Here is a 14433-nt window from a genome sequence, read left to right as displayed (position 1 = left end):
TGCAGATGGCTGATTTATCAAAAGAGAAGGCTGAAACGGGCCATGTATGTCAAAGGGGAAGAAAGAAGGAACTTGAATGTTGCCCTAGAGCAGTGATGGCGAGCCTTTTGAGCTCGGCGTGTCAGCATTTTGAAAAACCCTAACTTAACTCTGATGCCGTGTCACATATAGGAATTTTTTGATATTTGCAACCATAGTAAAACAAAGACTTATATTTTTGATATTTATTTTATATATTGAAATGCCATTTAACAAAGAAAAATCAACCAAAAAATGAGTTCGCATGTCACCTCTGACACGTGTGTCATAGGCTCGCCATCACTGGACTAGAGTCTAAGGGCCTGTCATCAGAAACATTTTTTTGAGTTGGGAGGGAGAGTCTCCACCACAGAAACTGAGAAAGGTCTGTATCTGTCCTTCTGCCAGAGCTAGTTATTGGCAAAAGAGATGAGATGTCTTGCTGGCTCTCAGATGACTTCATGAAGGTCCTGACGGGGCAGGGGAAGCACCAGCTGCAGTAGGAAGCCTCCCTGCTGTCCTGGCCTTGAGGCCAGCTTGAGGGTAATGTCCACACCAGGACATCCCACGTAAGCATGTCCACCCCGGAACCTGTCCCCACCCCCATCAGAGCCACTGAAGTCTGTCTTGCACTGGTTGGGAAAGTAAGGCCAAGGAGGGACTGGAGCCCAGGTCACAGATGGTTTTGGATTTGGTTGATGCCAGTGCTAAGCAGGGCTGAAGCCGGGGGCTGCCGAGGACAGGGATCTGGAGCGGCCCCGGGAGATGGTTGAGGAGCCCGGGAGTTCCCACGGGGCAGGGTAGTATAGTGGAGAAGAGCATGGGGTCTAAAGTTAGACAGATTTGAATAGGAATACTGGCTTTGGCACATATTAACTGCAATAATTCAGACAAGTTTCTTGGCCGTGTAGAGTTGGCACAAGGATTAAGTGAGATATTTATATGGCATTTGGCATCCCTGTCAGAGAGTAAAGGGGCAATAAATGGTAACAAGGATCATCATGAGTTGGCTCTTGGAGAGGAGCTGGCTCCCTCTAGAGCAGTGGTTCTCAACCTTCCTAATGCCGGGACCCTTTAATACAGTTCCTCATGTTGTGGTGACCCCCAACCATAAAATTATTTGCGTTGCTACTTCATAACTGTAATGTTGCTCCTGTTATGAATCGTAATGTAAATGTCTGATATGCAGGATGTATTTTCATTGTTACAAATTGAACATAATTAAAGCATAGTGATTAATCACAAAAACAATATGTAGCCCTAACCAGTTTGGCTCAGTGGATAGAGCGTCAGCCTGCAGACTCAAGGGTCCCGGGTTCGATTCTGGCCAAGGTCATGTACCTTGGTTGCAGGCACATCCCCAGTAGGGAGCGTGCAGGAGGCAGCTGATCGATGTTTCTCTCTCATCCATGTTTCTAACTCTCTACCCCTCTCCCTTCCTCTCTGTGAAAAATTAATAAAATATATTTTTTAAAAAATATGTAATTATATATGTGTTTTCCGATGGTCTTAGGCGACCCCTGTGAAAGGGTCATTCAACCCCCAAAGGGGTCACGACCCACAGGTTGAGAACCGCTGGTCTAGAGGAATGAGGGTAATTTCCCCTCGTCCTCAAACCCCATTTACCCACCTGTCGGCCCCTCCCCAGCTTCACCAGCCTGATCTCCTTTGGCCCTATCTTCTCGCTTTGGGCCTGACGCATGCGCTCCTGGGTTTTCTTGCGAGGCTCTCGCTCGCATCTTGAGCCCCGCGCCTCTTCCGGTTTTGGCCCCGCCCCCACCATGGGCTCCGCCTCCCGTCAGCGGGGCCCCGCCTCCTGAAGCAGTTCCGGTTTGGTTTAAGAGCAGTTGCCCGAGCCGCGGAGACCTGGGCAGGAGCAATGCCTGCGCGCAGCCGCCACCGCTCTCGCCTCCACTCCGGGTCCCCTCCCCGGGCTCCGCCCCCGGCGCTCGGGGCGCTCCACTCCGGCGAGGCTCGGAGGGGCCCGGACTCCGACGGCGGCTCGGACGCCGACTCCGAGGTGGGTCCGGGCAGCCCGACTCGGACCACAGAGGTGAGCGGCGGCTGAGGCTGCAGCGAGGGGAGTTTGGGGGCACCTGCGGCCAGGGGCGATCGGGGTGTCGGGGCTGAAGCCGGGGGGTGCCGAGGACAGGGATCCGAGGGGCCCCGGGAGACGGTTGAGGAGCCCGGAGAGTGGCTCTAGAATGGAACCTGAGGGAAATGGAGGTGGTGAGCCGAGGGCCCGAGGGGGATGACGATGGCCGGCGCGGAGGGGCAAGTAGAGGCTGAGGGGCGAGAGGGAGCGGGACGCGGAGGGAGAGGCAGCTTGAGAGGCGAGGGCTCGAGGGTTTGAAGGCGGGTGGTGCGAGGAGATAGAGGGCAGGGCCCCGCGGGCTGGGGGACGGAGGAGAGATGCTCTGGGATTTGGCCGCGGAGGGCTCGGGCTCGGGCTCGGAGGAGCGGGACCTGGGCCGAGCGAGGACCGCGTGGCCGGACCGACGGAGCCGGCGAGGACGGCGAGACAGCCGGCCGAAGTGGGGTGCTGGTGATGAGGGGGAGCGTGCCGGTTCGACTGGAAGGGGAGCGGTCTCTGGGTGGGAAGTCATCTGGCCCCAAGGGCCCGAAAAAGAGCAATGGACTTAGGAAAGGAAAGGAGCCCCGGGGGTGTGATTGAGGGCTTCGGCGTGCTCGCGAGTGGCGTCCGCGGCGTCGACGGCGACCAGGGCGGTGGACGTGGCCGCGGGGCTGTGCGGACAGTGGGTCCTTTTGAAACCTGGGCCGGGAGGGGCGGCGTTCAACACTGATTTGCCGAAAGGACGGGGGGAAACAGCGAAAGGGAAGTGATGTTGGGAAACTACGAGTATAGTGAAAGGAGTGATTCTGAACATAGATAACCCATTTGGATTTCTTCTAACAGGACGCTTCTTTTTTTTTTTCCTTTGTACTTCTTTTTAAAATTTAAGATTATATTAAATACGAGAGACGTTTGGATCTTAAAAAGATTTAATGCGTTGCTTTGAAATGAAAACATTAGACTTGAAACAAAAATTGGGACCCTGAGGTTGTACAGATAGTCAGTATTGAGCGGGTCGATCCCACTTTGACAGCTGGAGTTGGCACATGTGTTTGCCACAGGGTAAAAAGATGGTCAGTGCGGGTGTCTGGGTTAAAAGGGTCCATAAAACTGTGTGTGACATCACTGCAGGCCAGGAGCCCACCGGATCTTCCCCTTACCCATAACTCGAGGATTCGAGTTTTCTTTTGAAAATTGGAGGGGTACGTTTGATTGAGTTGCAGTTCCAATATTAATGCAATTTTGAGATATTGTACGAATAATATTTTTAATATAGTGATCTAGAAAAATATTAGAGGATGTTTGAGGTGGCAGTTAACAGAACGGGTATAGGTGGGTACAGATAGGTGTTTTTTATAGAAGAAATGGTACCAAAATCATAATTGTGCCAGAAAAATAATGATCATAATATTTACATTTACTTTAGTATAAATAAATTAATTTCCTTTTGTAGTTGTTAAGTTATAACATGACTTTATGAAATCTTTGACTTTAGCAAAGTCTCACATGTTTTACAACTTCCTATCTGATTATAAGTTTTGCAAAGTTCTTGTCAAAGCAAACTTTTCATCAGGTATTTCTACTCTAAATGCTTATCAACTGTTTATTCTTCAAATTTACTTGTTGCAACAAGCTTTTAAGTTAGTTTATGTATATATGTCATTTCTTCAAATGCTCAGTGGACTAGCTAGTAATTATTTCCTCAAAGGAGAGATGAATTCTTAGCTTTGCTTTTATTTTTTATCTTTAATATATTTTTATTGATTTCAGAAAGGGAGAGGAAGAGAGAGATGGAAACATCAATGATGAGAGAAAATCATTGATCAGCTGCCTCCTGCACACCCCCTACTGGAGGTCAAGCCAGCAACCCAGGCACATGCCCTTGACAGGAATTGAACCCAGGACCCTTTAGTCCACAAGCCAACACTCTCCACTGAGTCAAACCAGTTAGCTTTGCTTTTAGCTGTTGTCAAAAGATTAACTCCCTTTTCTTTAACTGTTCTATAGAGTTGAAGGAGTTTACATAGTATTTCTCTTGTTTATGTTTCAGCTTGTCCTCACCAGACTGAGGTCCTATAGAGACCTTGACTTCAAACTTAACTCTGAATAGGTATTGGCATATACAAATTTAGGTAACATCTATTAAGTAACATCTTAATGTTACCTCAAAATTAAAGAAAGAAATTGGGGAGTTGTACAATTAATATATCAGCATACCTAATAGTTATTTTTGTTTCCCTTTGATAGTTCTCACAATCACTTAGCAGTTTCTCTAAGGCAAGAAAATGTATATTACTCCAGAGGAAGCCATCATGACTGTGATGGTAGAACATGCAGACATATTTAGAAAAATCAGTTTTGATTTCAGTAGCACTCATTCTGTTCTGCAAAGATTCTCATTCACGTTGACTTATGCATGGAAAATTCCTGTCTTCATTCTTTATATGGTGGTATATTGTTAGTGAAGGTTGAAATCATCTTTTAAATTTAAAACTTCTGTGACTTTGATTCTTTTTGTCCATCAAACTGACTTATATGAGATATGAATACAAATCTGTATACTGCTAAATTACTGACGAAGCTCTTTTTAAAGATTGTGTTATTAGTGGGAAAATACAATATGATCTGAGTGTAATTCTTTTAATGGATTTAGGTTACAGGGAAGGACTATACTATCCTGCCCAGCTTAAATGTTTTAATTTTTGCAGATTGGGGAACTTAATTTTTTTTCACTTTTCTCTCATGTGTTTGTATTTGCTTACAAATAAGGTATTCTTACTTATATAATGCTGTATCTTTGTGTTTTAAAAATCATATATGGGTGTTTATTCCAATAATGCTGGCAGTATCTTTGTGTTTTTTAAATTTTTGCTTGCATGTGGTTTTGAAAACTTTTGAAATCTAGTTTTGTTTGTTTTTTTTCTCTAAGGGTATGATGTAACACATTGAGGGATAATATTTGGGCAAAAACAGAAAGAACCACTTGACTAAAGGTAATCATGACAGTCATTCTTACTTTAGGTCTTGTGGTTCCCTTGGCTTTGAGAAATCAAGAAGTTAATTAAAAGTAAGAGAGCATGGGCCAGGCACACTTAGAGAACAATTCAGTGTTTACATGCTGCCTCTGGTTAATTTGCCATCTAAATATGTGGCTATGGATTTGTGACAGACCTGTGGTGTGAATATTCCTGCACTCCCTCCTTCCCTACACACAGCACCATCACTGGATCTTAAGCTAAGCCTGGACTTCATGTTTCCATATCGAAATATTGTTACTTCATCACACATTGAGCCCTCCTAGTAATCACTTCTGTACAGAATGTAACATAAAGTGAGTCTATCCTGGCTCTTGCATAGGATGGCAGAAACTAGAAACTAGGAAAACTTGGTTATAATAGCTTCATTACAGTGTGTGTGTGTGTGTGTGTGTGTGTGTGTGTGTGTGTGTATCTCTAAGTGACCGTCTGACCGTTCAACCAGTAGCTATGACACCACTGACCACCAGGGGGCAGATGCTCAATGCACAGGCATGGAAACATGGAACAGACTGATGAATCTCAGAGGGAAGGGGGGAGGAGGAAGAAGGGGTGTGGGAAGAGATTAACCAAAGATCTTATCTGCATATACTAGAGGCCCGATGCATGGATTCGTGCACTGGTGGGGTCCCTTGGTCTGGCCTGTGGGGATCAGGCTGAAATCAGCAGTCCAACATACGCTGAGGGGTCCCAGATTGCAAGAGGGCTTAGGCAGGCCGAGGGACCCCACTGGTGCACGAATCCATGCACTGGGCCTCTAGTTTAATTACAAAATAGTATTTTATGATATGTATCTCAAAAAGGTGTTGTGGAGTCAGTGACCTATGTTTGCATTTGTCTTAAGCTTTTATTGTGGGTTTTTGTTAAGCTTTTGAATTATGGCAAAGGACAAGAGAGGTGGTAATATGTCTATTATCTATTATCTTGACCCTTTTTCTGTTCTCTTAAAATTCTAGGTAGGAAATTCTAGTATGAGGTGAGAACCATGCTAATTTAGGGTCTTCCTATAAGTTAAACTGTATCACAGAGTTATTGGAAATGCCATCTAATTGGTTTTAGTTTGGAAACTTTAAGACTAAATTAAATTGATGTCAGTTTCATCAATAAATTGTTGGGATGAAAGTCAAAGGCTGCCAAAACCATACATTAACTTTCAGGTTCAAATCCAATATATTTTCACAATATTGTAATGGAATTTGAAGTCTTGAGCCAGTTTCTCATTTTCCATTATGTTGATTTGATTTAGGGGTGTAGCATATTTAAAAATAATGATTTTTACCAATCAATATGTCAAACTGTTAGCTTGCCCAAATATTATTTCAGTGATTAGAATAAGAATTATAATTTACATATTTGGCTTTTTTACTGGTATGCTCTGGCATGCAGCCTGGTCAAGCTCTTCATCAGATTTACCACTAAATTTTGATTGTTGTGTTTGCATAACTGAGGATGTAAACTGGACAATGTTGTTTATTAGATTCTTATTCGTTGAGTTGAGACAGTTCTAGACTGGTATAGACTTAAGTGCAACCTGATAGCGGGAGTCTTAAAGACAAATTGGAGCCAGAAAAAGTTTGTGCTCATTGGTATGCATGACAACTTTTTAAAAAATGTAGTATATTGAGTGCATGGTCCTGGCAGCAAAACAATGTCCCAGAACGGAGGTGCGGTATGATGATATAAGTGAGGAGGCTATTTGACTTCAAATGTGCTGTCCCAAATTCTGTTCAGAAGTGGGACACAACAAAGCAGAAGAAAAATCACTGCTGGAGTGTCAAAAATGGATGGTAGGAATTGGTTCAAAGTCTTAGAAATTGTTTTGTAATTATACAGATTTCATAGGTGTTTTAGGAAAGATGCCCCGTGCTTACTAAGAAAAAGTAAACAGATACATCCTCTGTATTCTAAAGGTCCTCTTGATAAAGATCAAGAGAAAAGAATAGTTTTTGTTTGCTCACTGAAAATATTTTAATTTAGGATTGAATATTAAAAATGGGGTTTAAAAAGCTAGATAGACCCAAATACTACAAACTGTAGAGCTAAATGCCCAAAGTAAATCTTATCCTTCTACATTGTAGTTTAGGCTTTTTGCTTTCATAAAAATTACTTTTATGCTCTGGTTTGTGGATCTACAAGTTACAATCAGTTTGTCTCTATTGGGTGCATATTAAATAAGCTTTAATATGGTAAAAGCTTTTAGGTAAAAGTGAATTTTAAGCTTATTTTAGAGTGAATGCAACTATAATGTATAATTTCCCTAAGGAGAATATATTGACACTAACTTTGCATAATTATTAATAATCTCTCCTTTACTGGCTTTGGAATATGAATATTATTCTTTAGGTTTCATATGTCACTTAGAAACAAAAACTTAAAATTTTTACTGTATACCAGATCAGTAATAACTTCCAAAAACAGCACATTTTGCATATGTGAATCAAGTTGCATCACTTCTAAATTCCTTTAGGGACATTTGAATCCATGGTTTTTAAAGTCAGTATATGGTTTTTAAATTGTTTCAGACAGCTATACTCTAGAACTTTAGAGTGTTTTGTGTACATACACACACCATCAGGTGAAACTACAAGAAAAATACAGCATATTTAAATCACTACAATCACCATCTAAACATGGACATTGGTTCTGTAAACCTTTACACAGAGAGAGTAAAGGTTTCATTTTGTTGATATATCCTCTGCATTCTAAGGGTTGCCTAATGATAAATTAGAAGCCATTGGTCTCTTGTGTGTTTACATAATCTAGCCCTTAGAACAGTTTGTGTTTTTCCACTTATTGGAGCCTGTCACTTTAGGAAATTACCCCAATTTCTTCCAAAATTATTGTGTATGACATACTTTAAAAAAATGCTCCTATTGAAATTCTTTTATTTAGTTATATTTTATATTAAATAAGTCTTTATATGAGAGACTCATGTTCATGTGTAGAATTCTGCATTAGTTAACTGGAATCACTATTGTGTTGCTATTCTGTTTCTCAGTTAATGTTACTTGATTACATTGTTGTTTTGATGAAAATTGATTCCACCCTAAGCAAAACGTTTATAAGATTTAAAATTTGTTTTCAAATGCTCCTATTTATTTTTTATTAACCAAAAGATTTCCAGAATTAAGAGTAGGTTTGACTATTAGTTGACAGATGACACTCCTAATGATTTAATTTTAGCCTTAGGACAACTGTCAGAAAGAGGAGCTCATAATGATGGCAATACTAGCTTACATTCACTGAGCAGTCTATTTACCAAGCATTATTATAAATGCATTGCATGTATTATTCTACGTAATCTTTACAACAAGCCTGTGGTGTGGGAACTAGTAGTCCCCTCACTTTACAGGTGAGAATAATGAGGCCCAATGAGGTTAAGTAACTGCTGCAAGGTCACCTAACTGTAACTGAAAAAGCCGCAGTTTGAACCTCAGCAGTTTGATTCCAGAGCCAGCACTCTTAAGTACTGTGCTTTCTGGATGTTATATCAGATTCTGTTGTGGAATAGCTCTCTAGCTATTTAACTAAATTTAAAGTTATGTAACTCTTTAGCCTTAGTTTCTTCAGGTGTAAATTAAGGAATTGTACCAGATCCTTCCACAGTGCTTCCAATTCTAACATTGTCAGAATTCTAACATTGTTCTAAATTACAAAATGAGATGGTTTAATGTTTCTTATTAGTTTCTGTTTGTCATCTCAAAGTATAAAGGTTAAGTCATTTTCCAAAGTCACACTGTTTATGGGAGCGGGGAGTGGATCTATAATCAGATCTTTTCTTGGATTTATTGGTCTTGTTAGTTGCCTCACTGTTTCTTATCTTTTATTTAGTATGTATACTCGTACATAGGTTAATAATTGAATTTAATTGATTGTCTTAATTTTCTATCCATCTCTATTTAAGTGTGATGTGCTTCAAGCAGTGAAAAATATTTTCATTTTCTTAAAAGGGCTATTTCCTTCTGATTATTAAGCATTTTATGCTCATTTGTAGAAATATTTAATTTAGAGAATGAAAGAGTCCATCAGAGGAGTAACTGTTAATAGTTTGATTTTTTTAAATTTAAAAACTAGAGGCCCAATGCACGAAATTCGTGCAAGAGTAGGCCTTCCTTCCCCCGGCTGCTGGCACCGGCCTCCCTCTGGCACCCAGGACCCAGGCTTCCCTCACGGCCCCAGCTTCGCCCGGAAGGTCATCCGGAAGGACATCTGGTCTAATTAGCATATTATGCTTGTATTATTATAGATATGTACATATACTATTTTCAGGACATTTTTCTCCTTTAAAAAAAAAACTTAAAACTTTTTATTTTGAAATAATTAGAGGCCCAGCCAGTGTTGCTCAATGGTTCAGTGTCAACCCATGAACTAGGAGGTCATGGTTCAATTTCCTGTCAGGGTACATGCCCGGGTTTGGGGCTCAATCCCCAGTAGCGGGTATGCAGGAGTCAGTCAATCAGTGATTCTCTCTCCCTCTCCCTTCCTCTCTTTGAAATCAATAAAAACATATTTTAAAAAAGGGATAAATGAAATAGATTCACAATTTTGTAGAGTAAAAGTTTTTAATTTTGTTGAAGTCTAATTTATCTTTTTTTGTTTGTTTATTTTGGATTATGCTTTTGAATATTATGTTTAGGAGCTCTTCACCCTAGCTCCTGAAGATTTTCTTCACAATTATTTTGAAACTAGAAGCCTGGTGCACGAAATTCATGCATGGGTAGTGTCTCTAGGCCTGGCCAGTGATCAGGGCCAATCAGGACCTTCCAGCTGCTGGCAGGGGCCTCCCTTCCCTGGCTGCCAGCTGCCAGCCAGGGCCTTTCTTCATTTCGTGCCACCCCCTGGTGGTTAGCACACGTCATAGTGAGTGATCAAACTCCTGGTCTCCCGGTTGAACTCCTGAGGAGGTAATTTGCATATTAGGCTTTTATATATATAGGTAATTATAGATACAAAGATAGAACAGAAAGATCCCATATACCTTTTACCCAGTTTCCCACAATGATTACATCTTACATAATTATAATACAGTATCAGGACCAGGAAATTGACATTTGTTTAATGTGTGTCTAGTGGTATGTCCTTTTATCATGAGACGATTTGTGTAACCATTGCCTCAATCAAGATATAGAACTAGTCTATCACTATAAACATCTCCCTTGGTCTACCCCTTTATTGTGGCCCTCTCACCCCCCAACATATACTACCTCTTACCACAACAACCTCTAACCTGTTTCCATCTGTATTATTTGTTATTGTGAGGATGTTATATAAATGGAATCATACTGTATATGACCTTTGAGATTGGCTCTTTTCACTCAGCATGAAAGCCCTTGAGACCAATCTAAGTTATTGTGAGTATCTATAGTTTATTCATTTTTATTGCTGAGTAGTATTCTATGATGTGGATGTACCACAGTTTAACTCTTCACATACTGTGGGGTATTTTGTTTTTTTTACACCTTTTCGCTGTTACAGTTAATGCTGCTGTGAACATTTGTGTAGAGGTTTTTGTGTGGACATAAATTTTTATTTCTCTGGGATAAAATGCCCAGGAGTACAATTGCTAGGTTGTGTGGTAAGTGCACGTTTCTTTTTCTTTTTTTTTAAAAGAAACTGTCAAACTATTTCCAGCATGGCTGTACAATCTTACTTTCCCACCAGAAACATGTGAGAGATACAGTTTCTCTGCATCCTGGCTGCCATTTCAGATTGTCATAGTTATTTTAGCTGTTCTAATAGGTGAATAGTGATACTTCAGCATAGCCTTAATTTGCATTTCCCTAGTATGTGGTATTGAAACATTTTTTTCATGTGTATTTTTGCCATTCAGATACCTTCTTTGGTGGCATGCCTCTTTATGTCTTTTGCCCATTTTCTTAATTGGATTTTTGGCTTTTCACTGTTGAATTTTGGGAGTTTTTTAAAGTATATTCTAGATATATGTTGTTTCTCAGGTATGTCGTTTGCAAATACTTTCTCCTAGTCTGTAGCTTGTCTTTGCTTTCTCTTCACAGGATCTTCTGTATAGTTAAAGTTTTAATTTTGTTGAAGTCTAATTTATCATTTTTTTGTTTTGTTTTGGATTGTGCTTTTGAGTATCATGTTTAGGAGTTCTTCACCCTAGGTCCTGGAAGATTTTCTTCTATGTTATCGTCTAACAGTTTTGTGGTTCTACACTTTACCTTACATTTAAATTTATGATACGTTTTGAATGAAATTTTACATAAGGTGTGAGATTTGGCGAAGGTTCATTTTTGGCCCGTGGATATCCATTTACTCTAGCACTGTTTTTCAACTACCCACCATTGAATTGTTTTTGCAACTTTGTCAAAAATCAGTTGGCCATACTTGTGTAAGGCTATTTCTCGGTAGTCCTTTTTGTTCAGTTAATCAGTGTGCCTGTTCTTCTACCAGTATCATATAGTCTTGATTGCTTTAGCAACATAATAAGTTTTGAAATTGTGTAGAGTTATTTCCTCCACTATATTCTTGTTCAGAATTGATTTAGCTATTCAAATTTCTTTACCTTTCCACATAAATTTTAGGATAATCTTGTCTATATTGCTGGTATTTTCATAGGAATTATGTTAAATTATATATCAGTTTGAGGAGAATTGACATCTTTATTATGTTGAGTCGGTTAACTCACGGATGTGGAATATCTCCATTTATTTAGGACTTCTTTGATTTATTTCATCAGAATGTTCAATATATAGATCCTATACATGTTGTTAGATTTAAGTATTTCTCTCTTTTTAGTGATAAGTGGTATTTATTATATTTTAAATTTCTTTATCCATGTGTTCATTTCTAGCATACAGAAATACAACTGAATTTTGTATGTTGCTCTTGTATCCTACAACCTTACTAATTCACTTATTTGTTCTAGGATGTCTTGGGTTTCCTTTTTGTAGATTCCTTGGATTTTTCTATGTAGACCGTCATGTCACCTGCAAATAGGAATATTTTTATATCTTCATTTCCAATATGTACACTTTTTTTATTTTCTTCCTTACCTTATTGTGCTGGCTAGAACTTGAGTACTATGTTTAATAGCAATATAAAGAGTAGACATCCTTGCCTTTCCTCATCCTTAGGGGAAAGTATTCAGCTTTCACCATTAAATATGATGTTAGCTGTAGGTTTTTATACATGTCCTTTACCAAATTTAGAATTTCTCCTGTATTCCTATTTTTTTCTGAAAGTTTTTTTAAAATCATAAATGAGTGTTCTTGATACATTTTTTTGTCAGATGCTTTTCCTGAATGAACTGATATAATCTTGTGGTTTTTATTCTTTATAGCTGGTTAACATGGTGGTTTACATTGTTTGATTTTTGAATATTGAACCAGCCTTGCAACCTTGGAATAAACTCCACTTACTCATGGTGTATATATACATAAATATGTATTTATATATTGCTGAATTCTATTTGCTAATATTTTGTTACGGATTTTTCATCTGTATTCATGGAGGATATTTGTCGCTCATATTGTAGTTTTCTACAGGCGCTACTTCCTTAGTGCCAGGTAAGAGGTTCAGGGTTTCCAGTCTGGTGGCTGAGAGAGGGTGTGGAGGAACCTCATTATTATCCCCTTGATGGGAGGAGTGGGAAGATGAGAGTTTGTGCTTGGCCTCCTAACCCCTGGACACATAAGATGTGTTATACATAATGCCCAGGGAGTAACAGGGAAAATGCTATTTTGTTTTTCTTTATGTACCTGTCAGAAAGTTTGAGCGCAAACAGTGGCATCTTTTCATCTGCTGTAGTATTTCCTTCAACCTGTGTCTCTACTTTTTGGAAGTTGTTTTATTCATTCTGTCAGTCATTACTTTTCATGCTAGCACCAAGTTTCACTACCTGTTTTACACTCTTCTGATAATTATTCTTTTTTGTTTGTTTGTTTTGTTTTTTTTTTCCAAGCCAAAAGCTGCATCCAGCTTTGTTAGAGATACTTTTCATAAACAATCATGGTATTTCAGGCAGGACATGGGCAGATAATTGTCAACAGTATACAACAGCTTTCAAACTCCCTTCTTCAGTGAACTACCAAAATCAGAAAGCCACTATGAAACCCAAAGAAATCTTCTTCTGATGCTCTGAACAGGGAAAGTTTAGAGTGAGGGTTGACATTTCACATTAAACATGTTGTTTAACAACTTTTCACAAGCTGACCCTGATTTTCAAGAAATGAAATGAAAATGGCAAAGAATATCAATCTGTAGATCTACAATCTACAAAGGAACTGCTGCTCTATTGAAAGATGCCATCTCAGTGGTGACACTGGGAAGTCCAGATTGCCCAACATACTGGAAACCAATTTTGGGGGGTCAGGTATCAATAGGTCTCTGGGCTTAAGAGAGTCAAAGTCTATGCTTAAAGTGGAGAGGGAGGAAAGGACATAAAAACGAATTTTAGTTTTCCCACTTGATGGGAAAACTAAACATCTTGTTGTCCTTTCACAACAAGATGTTTGTGCCAAGGTGGCTAATGTGTGTCAACATCAAGAGTTCCCCTCCTTCTAGGAACCAAGAGGAAGTTTCTCAAAACTAGAAGGGAAAGGTATTCCCCACCCCATGTCAGTCTAGCTTTGGAGACATTCTATTAGTGCTATATGTCCTTCCCCAAAAAAACAATGAAGTGTTCTGTATGCTAACAACATAACTTAAAAAAAAATTTCTGCATATTTATAAAACTTGATAAAAAATAGTATTTCAAACTGTACAGTCTCCAGAAATACACAGCTATCAAAAATGCACACACTTCACTTGGCACCTCCAGCACCTTCAGCTTTCTGTGCCTGTGTGTTTTGGCATCTCCATTTTCTGCAGGGTTATTCCTATCCTTGCCAGCATCAGCTTTCTCCTTTTTCCCTTTCAGTACCTTCTCTCCCTTCTTTGCCAAGGGCCTTTTTAAGCTTTGGAGGAGCAGGTTTAACTGATAACCTGGCAGATCTTCTCTGTGGTTGTCCTTCATCTTGGCTTTATCTCCTTTACCATCCCCTTCAGCCTTTCTCCTGGGCATGATGGTGATGGTGGTGGGACATCAGGGCGGGATGTGGGGATATAGCAGTGCGCAGGCTTAGCTCAGTCCGGGGCTTGTTCTCTCCTCCTCACACTGCTCCTGACAATTATTCTTATATCTCTATCTTTGTCCACAGTTTCACCCCTCCTTTAAGACTTAGCTCAAATGTCATTTCCAAGCACTCTTCTCTAATCTTACCAACTGTCAATAACTCTTTTCTCCAACTCCCTTAACTTTCCAGTTTTTTTTAAACAAGTTACAAAAGCAAAAGTTTTATTAGT

General features: G+C 39.9%; 1 protein-coding gene and 1 pseudogene across 2 annotated transcripts in view; one reads left to right on the top strand and one right to left on the bottom strand.

Moving 5' to 3' along the window:
- Positions 1–1887: 1887 nt before the first annotated feature.
- Positions 1888–14433, top strand: part of SAMD8 (sterile alpha motif domain containing 8) — a 58987-nt gene continuing 46441 nt past the window's right edge. Inside the window, exon 1 of the mRNA XM_081104727.1 lies at positions 1888–2071. Within this exon, the coding sequence (XP_080960853.1) occupies positions 1898–2071 (174 nt within the window). The 5' untranslated portion in view covers positions 1888–1897. The remainder of the gene's footprint in view (positions 2072–14433) is intronic.
- Positions 13893–14190, bottom strand: LOC308528869 (non-histone chromosomal protein HMG-17-like; annotated as a pseudogene). The gene has a single exon. The product of its transcript is annotated as a non-histone chromosomal protein HMG-17-like (transcript).

Source organism: Myotis nattereri (assembly GCF_964212035.1).
Source record: "Myotis nattereri genome assembly, chromosome: 13".
NCBI classification, from domain to species: Eukaryota; Metazoa; Chordata; class Mammalia; order Chiroptera; family Vespertilionidae; genus Myotis; species Myotis nattereri.
Note: the sequence above shows the minus strand (reverse complement) of the source record. Positions and strands in the feature narration are given on the sequence as shown.